The sequence below is a fragment of the Trachypithecus francoisi genome, unplaced genomic scaffold (assembly GCF_009764315.1).
Source record: "Trachypithecus francoisi isolate TF-2019V2 unplaced genomic scaffold, Tfra_2.0 Lachesis_group0, whole genome shotgun sequence".
Classification (NCBI taxonomy): domain Eukaryota; kingdom Metazoa; phylum Chordata; class Mammalia; order Primates; family Cercopithecidae; genus Trachypithecus; species Trachypithecus francoisi.
The window spans coordinates 114141071-114155517 of NW_022681453.1; the positions used below are offsets into that span (position 1 = coordinate 114141071).

Consider the following 14447-nt stretch of genomic DNA (forward strand, 5'->3'; position numbering starts at 1 on the left):
CTTATTACTAAGCTAATTTACTTTCTTTTTCTTACATGAAGTCTTCAAAATCTGTGTGTATTTTAACTTGGAACATATCTTGATCTGACCTAGTCTTATTTTACATGGTCAAAAGCAACATGTGGCTAGTGATAACCCACTGAACAGCTCAGGTCCAAAGACAAGGAAATAATTTATTTTGAGTGACTTAACTGTATATCCTCAAAGTATATTTAATTCACCATATTTGAAGGTACACGTTTTTTAGATTCATGTTCTATAATTAAACAATAGAAAGAATACCTTTTCAAGTTACACTTTTACAAATACTTTTACATTTTTACTTTATTTTGAGACAGGGTCTTGCTCTGTTACCCAGGCTGGATCACAGTGGCACAATCATGGCTCACTGTAACTTCAAACTTCTGGGTTCTAGCAATCCTCCGGCCTCAGTCTCCTGAGTAGCAAGAACAACAGGCATGCGCCACCGTGCCTGGCTAATATTTTTATTTTCTGTAGATAGATACAGGGTCTCGCTATACTGCCCAGGCTGGTCTTGCTCCAGGTCTCAAGTGATCCTCCCACCTCGACCTCTCAAAGTGTTGGGATGACAGGCATGAGTCACCACGTCCAGCCATGTAAGTTTACAAAAGGTCAAATAATAGAAAAAAAAAAAAAAACCCTCAAAAATATAATCTACAGCTAAGAAGAAAACGCTCTGAAAAAGTCAGTTTCAAAAGCACAAAGTGATGAAAAGATGCATGTTAACGAAGTAACATTTGGAAGTATTTTAAGCTTTATGGAATATAGTAAAACAGGCATAAGATGGCTAAAAAGGCTTTCACTAAAAGAAAATAAACTGGCAACCATCACATGTACTTATATTTACAAAGAACATACACTTTAATAATCATAATAAATTATTTGCACTTCACCTTAATGAAAGCGGCTCTCAGTGTCTGGGCTGCAGACAGATTTACTCGTTCTAGCTGCAATAAAAATTTAAAATTATTAAGAATATCAACTGTCTTGGAAAAAGCACATTTCTGAGATTCCATTCTGTAGCAATCACATGAACACATTAAACATTTAATCAACATCCTTGTTAATAATTGCACATCACCGTAATTCTTCAATTAGGCTATCAAAATTTTCAATGAAAAAATACATGTCCTTAAGTTTTTATAAAAAACTAAAAGCAACCCATATGCTTTTAATTTTTATATCAAATATGTGAGGTTTATAATTTCAAAAGATTAACATCCTTACTAAACACGTTAATTCAATTTTCAGCAAACCATAGGCACAGAATTTCGTAATTTCATAAAAATAATTCCATCTGTAAACAGTTAACTGCCAGGCTCAAAAAACCTAGCTTCTGTTAAATTCTGATTTTTTCAGTCCTTAAGGATTGAGCTAGTTAACTCAATAAAACTCAATTGTATATATTTTTTACTTGGGACAATATTAAACTGGAAACTAATCTATATAGATTTTTACAAAGTAGAATATTTCTACACAAACCTTATAAACATGTATCATATTACGCAATAAAGTCTTCCTTTGAGGCAACAAAAGTGTCAGTTTTGCTTCAGAAATCTCCTGTATGGGATCTCTAACACATTAAGTCAATTTATTTTCTAAACAAGACAGTTACAAATGCCAAGAACCTTATCTCCCTACCAATTATTCACCTTAAGCACAAAGCAAAAGCAACAGAATCTGACAAGGTAATTTATCCGCCAAAAAACAATGAATCATTTAGCTTAACATTTAACATGATTCCTAACAAATCTTGTAAAATCTAATATTGCCTCAGTGGATAAAAAAGAAGGCATAAAGAGTCCAATAAACAAATGTAGAAAGAAATAACTATATAAGTAGTTTATAATTAACAAAGACATGTTTCCAAAAAATGAAAAAAGTTTCCTACTTCCAAGCAATTAATATAATTATAGTGACTACTACTAAGATTAAAATAACAATATAGCTCATTAGATCTCAAGTTCTTGTTATGCAAGAGAGGCAGGGACAGACATAAAGAAATGAATGTTTCCGTTTTGACAGGAACCCACTTCCTTTGTTAGGTTTACACCACACTCTGACCTCTTTTAAAAAGGTCTGAGTCAGCTGTGTGCCTTCAAGTATCAGTGTTATTAGTTCATTCTGCATAGCCCTGAATGGTATGTGAAAGGATCCAGAGAAGTAAAAGTGCCCAGAAAAGTTCATCAAGAGCTAACAAGATTACCTGAGATAGATATCAGCCTCTCTAGATTTCTAGACTCATTTTACTTATGTGAACCTTACAAAAAAGTAAGTCACAGGAAGGTCAGACATATACTAAATCAAAAATGTGTGAGCTGAGAAGCACTTGAACAAAATTCTGCCGTAGTTACTTGGAGACACACTGCAGTCGTGCATCGCTTAATGATGGGGATGGATAGGTTTTAAGAAACATGTCATTAGGTGATTTCATCATTATGTGGACATCACAGATTGTACTGACATAAACCTACAGGGATAGCCTACCACACACCTAGGCTATATGATGTAGCCTACTGTGTCTAGGCTACAAACCTGATGTTTACTGAACTGACTACTATAGGCAACTGTAACACAATGTATTTGTGTATGTAAACATGAAAGAGGTAATGTATTGTGCTACAATGAACAATGGCTTTAACATCACTTGGTGAGAGGAATTTTTCTGCTCAATTATAATCTTATGGGACAACCACCATATATGCCATCCATCTACCACTGACTGAAATGTTATGTGCCACATGACTGCATATACCCATAGGCCTTACAATAAAGTCAAAAGGCTTTCTTACTCATACGGTATTGATATATCCATGGTGTCCAGGACAGTACCAGGCATACCTATCGTTTGAATTGAATTTAATCTCTCATCCATAAATTTATCTAAACTGTTCTTAAATCTATTTATAATTTCAGCCTGTACTAGTTAGGTAGAAAGATATGTTATCTTCTTCTCCATTTTACAAAGCAAGAAACTCAGTTTGACTCTGAATCCTGTATACAAGCCACTAACGCACCCTGACTCCCCCTGTACTCACTCTTCCAGACTGGAGTCCACCCTGTCACTGAATCTCTTCAACCTGTTTCTTTAAGGACCAACACATTCTTGAATTCCTACCATGTACTTGAGTTCCTACATGTACAACATAAAGCAGCTATATGAAAAGTGGAGTAACTGCCATCAGTTGAAGCAGAAAGAAGTCTTTATAAATATGGGATTTGAACTGATCTTTAAAAAGTGTGTTCTTGGCCTCTTAAAATCATCCTCCTGGCGAGTTCTCCCACTTAGAAGTTTCTTCAGGGTTGGTAACACATGGAATGTAATGACTTCATGTAAATTAGGAAAGAAAAGAATTTCCCTTTTGTTCAGTCACTTCAGAGTCCAGCACTATCTGAGCTTTACGGATAACGTCTTTGGCTAGGATACCTTTAAAGAATAAACACAATAACCTTCTCAGTAACTGACAGTGCATACACTGTATTTGGGGTCCATTGAAGGAGGAATATATGACTGCACCTTGCATTAATGGATACTGGGACAGAGAGAGGCACTGCTTGGGCCTCAGTTATACAGTATGTCCATGTAACCAGTAAATGAGTGAGAGAAAATAAGAGAATCAGAGTGAGAGAAAAGGTATGTAACACACTTCATCTCTCCTAAAAGAGAAGGAAAAGTGCCGCCTGAAGCACATTTGGAAACAATGCATACGCTGGGTGAGCTTAACAGGAGGTCTTACCTCAACCCCCATTCTGCCTACTCTGTTTTGTGAGATCCTTCTGTAACTTATTGTTGATAGCCTTTAAGAACACTTACACTTACTAGCAACCACAAACCAGGCAAATTTACTCTGGTCCACTTATAAAAATACTTAAAAAGCTTCCACATAATTCTGATTCCATGCAGAGGACATTTGTTGTTTTGCTCTCTCCAAAAGTATCAGTTTTTTCCACACTTTCCTAGCACCAAGTTTCCTAAAACATAACTAAAAAAAAAAAAAAAAAAAAGTCATTTGGCCCTTCAGTTACTCAAGTTTTAAAATACTTTCTTTCACACTTTTGTGAAAGCTGTGTGTTTTGCTGTTGTTCATTTTAAAGGTCAAAATAATTAGGTAAACTGGTTCTCAATTGTGTACAAATCTACTTGCTTCCTCAAAACCAGGCAAGATTTGATTTTTCCATGTTCACGCCCCTCTCCCTACCCACAGTGAACAAAGATTGTTGATCATATTTCTTAAAAAGAACTAAACTGGGCCAAGTTACAAGAATAAAAACTTCAAATACATCTCCTGTGACTCAGATAAAAATGAGGTGAGTCAGATAAAAGTAAATAAGCATGCCAGAAAGAAGTAATGGAATCAAGAGGTCACTTATTAGTTTTTGAACTATCACAGAGAAAGAAAATGCAATCAGCTGTATTTTGTACATGTGAAGTTCAACATATGCTTCTAAAAGAATCAGTTCTGTGGGCTGCCAAGCTGTCTGGCAAAAAAGGTAAGCAGAACCAACTATTATAAAAATATTCCATTAAAACACTGCCTACAAATATACACAACTGTGAAATATATGTGAAAGATTCCTTAACAACAATAACTAACACTATATAACTAGTACTATTTTAAACACTAAGTCAACTTATTTATTTCACAGAGTTGTTGAGATAATGAAGTACACCACTGTTTATCCCCATTTTACAAATAAGGAAACAGGTAAGATGAAAGACTCTACTAAGAAGAGCAGTAATTCAAACCCAAAATGCTAATTATGATCACTTCCAGACGGTAGGATCGTAGATAAAATCCCTACCTGCATTGTGAAGAATGGTTACAACACTCAAAGTTTGAGGTCTGGTTTATTTTATCTTAACAGGAAAAAAAAGAAAAAAAATAGAGGGTACGCAAAGCAAGGTGGCCGAATCAAAGCCTCCATTGATGGTCCAGCCTGCAGGAATACCAATTTTACCAACTACACACAAAAAAGCACTGCCAAAGAACCAAAAATCATAGTGAGCAATCATAGCACCTGGTTTTAATTTCATATTGCTGACAGAGGCAATAAAGAGGGTGGGAAAGACCATCTTGAATCGTTGATGCCACCCCTCTCCCATCCCACAATAGCAGCTGTGTGGCATAGACAAAGAATATGTGCACTTGGGTGGAGAGAGCACAGCAAATGGGAGACTTTGCATTAAACTCAGTGCTGACCAGTCACGGTGGAGAGCAAAAGTGTGCTGGGTTCAGCTAGCAGCCACCCACAAAAGGGAGCATTTGGATGTGACATGGTCAGAATGGTCAGAGGAGAATCGCCCATTCAAGAGGCTGGAAATTGAGTAAGCCTTGCCACCAAGGGTTAAAGTGCTCTAGAGTCTCAGGTAAACTTGAAAAGGCAGTCTGGGACATAAGGACTGCAATTCCTGGGCACATCTTAGTGTTGTGCTTAGAGCCAGTGGACTAGGGCAGCACGCAACCAAGTGACCTACCAGACAGGGCGACCAAGGGAGCGAATGTGTCACTCCTCCCCCAGTCCCAGGCAGCAGAGCTCATAGCAGTAAGTGACTCCTTCCTTCTGCTTCAGGATAGGAAGGCAACAAGTAAAGGCAACAGGAGTGTGTCTTTTATCTTGTATACCAGCTCAGTCACAATAGGATAAGGCAACAGGCAGGGTCCTGAGACCTCATTCCAGGCCCTACCTCCTGGACGACATTTCTAGACACACCCAGGGCCAAAAGGGAGCCCACTGCCCTGAAGGGAAGGATCCAATCCGGGCAGGATTCATTTTCTGCTGACTAAAAACCACTCGGGCCCTGAATAACCAACAGCGATACCCAGGTAGTACGCTATAGGCCTTGGTTGAGACTCAGACATACTGATTTCAAGTGAAACCCAGCAAATTCCTGGCTCACTGTGGTGGCTATTTGAGAGACTCCTGCTTGAGAAAAGCAAAAGGAAACATAAAAGGGATGTTGTCTTATATCTTAGGTGCTAGTTTGGATCTTGAGGTCCCCAAGTCCAGGACTAGGCTTTTGGAAAACATTTCTAGACCTGTCCTGGTCCAGAGAGGAGCCCATTGCCCTGAAGAGTGAAGCTCAGGCTCGGCAGCAATCACCACAGGCTGATTGAAGAGCCCTTGGGTTTTAAGTGAACATCAACAGTGGCCTAGCAGAACTCCCCATGTGCCAGTGACCACAGAGAGAGGCTCCTCTGCCTGTAGAAAGGAGAGAGAAGAGGGGGAAGGACTTTGTCTTGTGCTTTCAGTGCCAGCCTAGCCACAGTAGAAAAGAATGTCAGGTAGATTTCTAAGGTTTTTGACTCTTAATTCCTGGCCCCCAGACCGCATCTCCAGACCATCTGGGGCCTGGGGAACTCACCACACTGAATGGAAGGACATAATCTGGCTGGCTTCACTACCTGCTGATTGTAGAACCACAGGACCTTGAGTGAACACAGGCGTTAGCCAGGTTGTGGTTACAGCAAGCCTTGGGTCATACCCAGTGCTGTGTTAGCTTTAGGTCTGACCCAGTGCAATTCCAGAGGTGGTGGTGACACGGATGTCACCCCTCCCCCCAGCTTCAGGAAGTTCAGCATAGAGAGACCAAAAGAAACTGCATTTGTTCAGGAGAAAGTAAGGAAAGAGAACAAGACCCTCTGCCTGGAAATCCAGAGAATTCTTCCAGATCTTAGTCAACACCGCCAAGTCGGTGGTATCTCTACGATACTGGAAGAACCACAGCATTATTGAGCTTGGGGCCCAACTCCCTTCGAACACTTAGAAAGTCTTCCCAAGAAAAATGGGCAAAAACAAGCCCAGAGAGCAACAACTAGAATAAATACCTAACTCTTCAATGACCAGACACCAACAAACATCCAGAAGCATCAAGACCATCCAGAAAAACATGACCTCATCACAGACTAAATAAGGCAACAGGGACCAATAGTGGAGAAATACAGATACGTGACTTTTCAGACAGAGAATTCAAAGTGACTGTGCTGAGGAAACACAATGAAATTCAAGATAACACAGAGAAAGAATTCAGAATCCTATCAGACAAATTTAACAAAGAGACTGAAATTATTTTGTAAAATCAAGCAGAAATTCTAGAACTGACAAATGCAACTGACATACTGAAGAATGCATCAGCCTCTTAATAGCAGAATGCATCAAGTGAAAGAAACAATTAGTGAGCTTGAAGACAGGCTATTGAAAATGCACAGAGGAGACAAAAGTAAAAATAAGAAACACTCCTACAAGATCCAGAAAACAGTCTCAAAACGGTGAACTTAAGAGTTATTGGCATTAAAGAGGAGACAGAAAAAGAGATAAGGGTAGAAAGTTTATTCAAAGTGATAATAACAGAGAACTTCCCAAACCTAGAGAAAGATATCAATATCTAAGTACAAGAAGGTTACAGAACACCAAGAAGGTTTAACCCAAAGAACACTGTGTCGAGGAATTTAATAATCAACCCCCCAAAGGTCAAGGATAAAGGATCCGAAAAGCAGCAAGAGAAAATAAACAAATAACATACGATGGAGCTCCAATTTGTCTGGCAGAAGACTTTTCAGTGGAAACCTTATAGGCCATGAGTGAGTAGTATGATATATTTAAAATGCTGAAGGAAAAAATTTTTATCCTAGAATATTCAACAAAAATATCCTTCAAACATGAAGGAGAAATAAAGACTTTCCCAAACAAATGAAAGCTGAAAGATTTCATCAACACCAGCCTGTCCTAGAAGAAATACCAAAGGGAGTTCTTTGATCTGAAAGAAAAGGACATTCATGAGCAATAAAAAAATCTTCTGAAAGTACAAAACTCACTGGTAATAGTAAGTACACAAACACAAACATATAATACTGTAATCGTGGTATGCATGCTACTCTTAAGTAGAAAGACTAGTGATGAACCAATCAAAAATAGTAACTATAACAACTTTTCAAGACAAACAGTAAAATAAGACATAAAGAGAAAAAAAGTTAAAAAACGAGAGGGATGATGTATAGAGATTTTATTAGTTTTCTGTTTATTTATGTAATCAGTGATAAGCTGACATCAGTTTGAAATAATAGGTAATAAGACCGTGTTTGCAAGCCTTACGATAACCTCAAAAAAAAAATACAACGTATACACGAAAAATAAAAAACAAAAAAAGTAAAACATACCACCAGAGAAAACCACCTTCACTGAAAGAAAGACAGAAAGGAAGGAAAGAAGGAAGAGAAGACCACAAAACAACCAGAAAACAAATAACAAAATGGGCAGGGGTAAGTCCTTACTTATCAATAACAGCATTGAATGTGAATGCACTAAACTAATCAAAAGAAAAAGATTGGCAAATGGATTAAAAAATAGGAACAACCTGGTTGCCTACGAGAAATACATTCCACCTATAAAAACACCTGAACTAAAAATAAAGAGATGAAAAAAGATATTCCATGCAAATGGAAACAAAAGAGGAGGAGGAGCTGTATTTGTATCAGACAAAATAGATTTCAAGACAAATATTATAAGGAGACAAGGTCATTATATAATGATAAAGGGTTCAATTCAGTTAAGAGGATACACTAATTGTAAATACATACGCACCCAATGCTGGTGTACACATAAATACAAGGCAAATATAATTAGAGCTAAATGGAGAGACAGCAACATATAATAACAGCTGGAGACGTCACCACCCAACTTTCAGCGTTGGACAGATCTTTCAGATAGAAAATCAACAAAGAAACATCAGACTGAATCTGCACTACAGAACAAATGAACCTAAACAGAATATTCCATAGAATAGCTGTAGAATACACATTCTTTTCCCCAGCACAAGGATCATTCTCAAGGACAGACCATGTTAGGTCACAATACAAGTCTTAAAACATTCGACTAATATCAAACATCTTCTCTGAACACAATCAAATAAAACTAGAAACCAGTAACAAGAGAAAAGTTTCAAACTATACAAACACAAGGAAATCAAACAATAGGCTTCTGAATTAACCGTGGATAAACCAAAAACTTAAGAAAGAAAACGAAAAACTTCTTGAAACAAATAACAGAAACACAACATACCGAAACCTATGGGATACAGTGAAAGCAGTACTAAGAGGGAAGTTTATAGCTGTAAGTGCCTACATCAAAAAAGAACAAACACTTCAAATAACATGCATCTTAAACAACTAGAAAAGAGCAAACCAAACCCAAAATTAGTAGAGGAAAAGAAATAATAAAGATCAGAGATAAATGAAATTGAAACAAAGAAAATACAAAGTATCAATGAAACAAAAACTTGGTTTTTTGAAAAGATAAGCAAAATTGACACAACTTTAAACCAACTAAGAAAAAAAGAAGACCCAAATAAATAAAATCAGAGATGAAAAGGCAGACATTACAACTGATACTACAGAAACTCAAAGGATCATCAGTGGCTACTATGAGCCACAGTATGGCAATAAATTGAAAAATTTAGAGGAAATGGATAAATTCCCAGACACATACCACCTATCAAGACTGAACCAGGAAGAAATCCATAACCTGAACAGGCCAATAACCAGAAACAAAATCAAAGCTGTAATAAAAACATCACCCAGAAAAGAAAAGCCCAGGATTCAATGGCTTCACTGCTGAATTCTGCCAAACACTTGAGGAACCAATACCAATCCTACTCAAACTATTCCAAAAAAACAGAGGAGGAGGGAATACTTCCAAACTCATTTTACAAAGCCAGTATTACCCTGATACCAAATCCAGGCAAAGACATGTCGAAAAAGGAAAACTACAGGCCAATATCTCTGATAAATAAATCCTCAACAAAATACTAACAAACCAAATTCAACAATACATTAGAAAGATAATCATAACCAAGGAGATTTATTCCAGGATGCAAGGATGGCTCAACATATGCAAATCAATCAATGTGGTACATCTTATCAATAGAATGAAGGATAAAAATCATATGATCATTTCAGCTGATGCTGAAAAAGCATATGATACAATTCAACATCCTTCATGATAAAAACTCTCAAAAAAGCCTTTCCTCTAAGATCTGGTAAACGACAAGGACGCCCACTGTCACCACTGTTATTCAACACAGTACTGGAAGTCCCAGCTAGAGCAGCTGTACAAGATAAAGAAATAAAGGGTATCCAAATTGGAAAGGGAAGAAGTCAAATTATCCTTGTTTGTAGATGATATGATCTTATATTTGGAGAAACGTAAAGACTCACCGGGAAACTATTAGAACTGATAAATTAAATAAAGTTGCAGAATACAAAATCAACATATAAAAACCAGCAGCATTTCTATATGCCAACAGTGAACAATCTGAAAAAGAAATTTTAAAAAGTAATCCCATTTATATTAGCCACAAATAAAATTAAATACCAAGGAATTAAGTTAACCAAGGAACTTAAAGACCTTTACAATGAAAACTACAAAACATTGATGAAGGCAATTGGATACAAAAAAGCTATGTTAATGGATTGGAAGAATCAATATTGCTAAAATGCCCATAGTACTCAAAGCAATGTACAGATTCAGTGTAATCCTTAGCAAAATACCAAAGACATTCTTCACAGAAATAGAAAAAACAATCCTAAAATTTATATAGAACCACAAGAGACCCAGAATAGCCAAAAAGAATGAAACTGGAAGAGTCACATTACCTGACTTCAAATTATACTACAGAGCTATAGTAGCCAAAACACCATCTACTGGCAAAAAAAACCAGACCAATGGAGCAGAATAGAGAACCCAGACACAAATGCACATGCCTACAATGAACTCAGTAACAACAAAGGTTCCAAGAACATACACTGGAGAAAAGAGTCTCTTTAATAAATGGTGCACAGAAAACTGGATATTCCTACGTAGAAGAACGAAAAGTAGATCCTCATCTCTTGCCATATATAAAAATCAAATCAAAATGGATTAAAGATTTAAAACTAAATCATTGAACTATGAACGACTGCAAAAAACATTCACAAAACTCTCCAGAACAACAGTGTTGGTAAAAATTTCTTACATAATACCCCACACGCACAGGCAACCAAAGGAAACATGGACAAACAGGACCACATCAAGTTAAAAAGCTCTGCAGAGCAAAGGAAACAATCAGCAAAGCGAAGAGACAACCCACAGAATGGGAGAAAATTGCTAACTGTCATTCTAACAAGGGATTAATAACCATCATCTATAAAGAACTCAACTGTATAGGGAAAAAAAAATCTAATAATGCAATTTTAAAAATGGGTTAAAGATCTGAATAGACATTCTTCAAAAGAAGACATACAAATGACAAACATGCATATGAAAAGGTGCTCAACATCACAGACCATCAGAGAAATGAAAAGTCAAACCTATAATGAGATATCACCTCATCCCAACTAAAATGGCTTTTAACCAAAAGACAAGGAATAACAAATTGCTGGTAAGAATGTGGAGAAAGGAAAACCCTGTTACAGTGTTGGCTGGAATGTAAATTAGTATAACCACTATGGAGAACAGTTTGGAGGTTCCTCAAAAAATTAAAAACAGAGGTACCATATGATCCTCTGGTACCAGCAATCCCAATGTTGGGGATTTTCTTTCTTTCCAAAAGAAGGAAAATCAGTATGTAGAAGAGATTTCTACACTTCCATGTTTGCTGCAGCACTGTTCCCAGCAGCCAAGATTTTGAAGCAACCTAAGTGTCCATCAACAGATGAACAGATAAAATGTGGTACACATACACAATGGAGAACTAACTACTCAGCCATAAAAAAGAATGAGATCCTGTCATCTGTAACAACATGGATGGAACCAAGGTCATTTTGTCAAGTGAAATAAGCCAGGCACAGATAGACAAACTTCACAGGTTCTCATTTACTTGTGGAAGCTAAAAAATAAAATAATTAAACTCATGGAGATAGAGAGATGGATGGTAACCAGAGGCTGAGGAGGACAGTAGGGGTGGAGGGGAAGTGAGGATGGTTAATAGGTACTAAAAAATAGGAATAATAAATAAGATCTACTATTGATAGCACAACAGGGTTACAATAGTCAACACTAACTTAATTGTACATTTTAAAATAACTGAAAGAGTATAATTGGATGGTTTGTTATATAAAAAATAAATACTTGAGGGGATGGATAACCCATTTACCATGATGTGATTATTACACATTGTATGCCTGTTTCAAAGTATCTCACGTACTCCATAAATACATACACCTACTATGTACCCACAAAAATGTTAAAAATGTTAAAAATAATAAAAATAAAATTTTATCTTCTAAAAAAAGTAGGTAGGTAAGGTTGGAGAGGTAGGTAAGGTTGGAGAGGTATTCCCAGGTTTCACTTGCTAACTAGGAAAAATTAAGAGTTCCATATCTGCCAAGAAATGGCAGAAACAGCTGATTCAGATGCTTCTGAATGGAAACATTACTTACACAGAAGCATACTTTTGTGTAATTTATTAGTAAACAAACATATAAACCTTTGGTGACCTAAAGTTCATATTTAGTTGCAAAATTGTTTATTTTTCAAAACATAACATATATTGCTTGAGAAAACAATTCCTCTAAATGGTCTTAGGAAAAGAAAACACAAGCCTTATTTTTTCCTGGAATCAAGAACCGAACCACCATTCTCTCCTTCCCGATATACAAAGAATCACTACAAAACAATAGTTACATGAGAACCTGATATGACATGAAATGAGGTTTCTAGAAATCCATTATTCCATAATGCAATCAGGGGACCTATTTCACAGTATATTTACAACACATGCAATAAACTTGGACTCCGAACTCCGCAGCAGCTGATTAAACAAGAAGCCTACTTCTTTTCAGCTGTCCTGGCATAGCTTTATTAAGTCTAGCAAACATCAAGCTTCCAGAATGCCATAAATAACTCTGGCTTGCAAGCTGTAGTAACAGTAAAATTTCCCCAGGTGGTAAGCATGTCCTACTAGCTAGAAATCCTTTAAAAGATGATTTCTAGACTACCACTGTGGCTATCATGGACCTAAAGTTAAGGTGAGAAGGAGTAATCATTTTAACTCTTACAATACACTGTAGAGAAGATTCAGTGAATCATTTAGCTTCAGAGTAAAACAGTCATCCTTACTATGGTACAATTTTGTAGATTAATTTGACAACTACTTTCACTTTTAAATCTGCACAGTACAGAAAAAGCCAAACTAAAATATAATTTCCCTATTAGATATATAGAGAAATTCATGGGTAAACTATAGTTAAAGACTAATGTTTAACTGATTAGGTATCTTATTTATATGTTAACAAACTAAAACATCAAATAATAATGCCAGTATTTCATTCTTTTTTAACCAAACACTTCATATTTGAAGGGACAATAATTATTTTACTCCACTCCCAGTTCAAGCCCTAGGTTTCATCTCTGTATCAAAGAAGAAACCCTAATAAGTACCAACCCTATTTCTAAAACCCTGTATTTCTGAACATGCTTTTGAATATGACATAATTTTTTTAAAAGCTTGACACCATGATGTCAATGTTAGATCAGTAAATTCAATTTGAGAATTACGCAGGAAAAATACCACTCAAACTGTTAGAACAAAAAGTTTTTCTAATTTATCTTCATTCACTAGAGGATTAAACTGAAGATAGGCAACGTAAATTTCCCTCCATTCAAGTAAAGTCTCAAAATACCAGATAAATACAGAAAATTCTTCCACACAACTTTGCCCAATAACTTATCAACTCAGAAACACAGACATGAAAAGAGAGTATCTCTGAGTGGAATTGTGATAATGGTTCCTGGAGTAACTGAGAAGGTCAAATTAAAGTGTTACCAAGATACGTTACTCGCTAGCTTATAGGATCTGTCTCCTTATCAAATTTCTAGAGCAAGAATAATTTAAAAATTTACTTGCTTAAATATCTATGTTCCCAAATAGATTCTTGAGAACATGCATGCAGCCTTTTTCACACCTCTAGGCACTAACAGAAGTATTCAGCAAACAAATGGCTGACATTCAGTAAGTATTTACTTTTTTTTTTTTTTTGAGACGGAATCTCACTCTGTTGCCCAGGCTGGGGTGCAGCGGCGGGATCTCAGCTCACTGCAAGCTCCGCCTCCTGGGTTTACGTCATTCTCCTGCCTCAGCCTCCCGAGTAGCTGGGACTACAGGCGCCTGCCACCTCGCCCGGCTAGTTTTTTGTATTTTTTAGCAGAGACGGGGTTTCACCGTGTTCGCCAGGATGGTCTCGATCTCCTGACCTCGTGATCTGCCCGTCTCAGCCTCCCAAAGTGCTGGGATTACAGGCTTGAGCCACCGCGCCCGGCCCTAAGTATTTACTAAACAGAACTAAAGCCACTTGCTTCTAACAATAGCTCCTTGAAATGAACGGGTAAGTATCATAACAAAAATGGTGAAATTAATTACTGGTGTTGGCTACAGCTGCCAAAGATGGACATAA

At 36.8% G+C, this 14447-nt stretch overlaps 1 protein-coding gene across 6 annotated transcripts in view; it reads right to left on the reverse strand.

The window, feature by feature from the left end:
* Window positions 1-14447, reverse strand: part of PDCD10 (programmed cell death 10) — a 51944-nt gene that overhangs the window by 20435 nt on the left and 17062 nt on the right. For 5 of the 6 annotated variants that reach the window (XM_033211632.1, XM_033211633.1, XM_033211634.1 and 2 more), the window contains one exon: window positions 915-968. The exons of the other annotated variant lie outside the window; for it this stretch is intronic. In XM_033211632.1, coding sequence (XP_033067523.1) covers window positions 915-968 — 54 coding nt within the window. The remainder of the gene's footprint in view (window positions 1-914; window positions 969-14447) is intronic. 6 annotated transcript variants of the gene reach the window in all.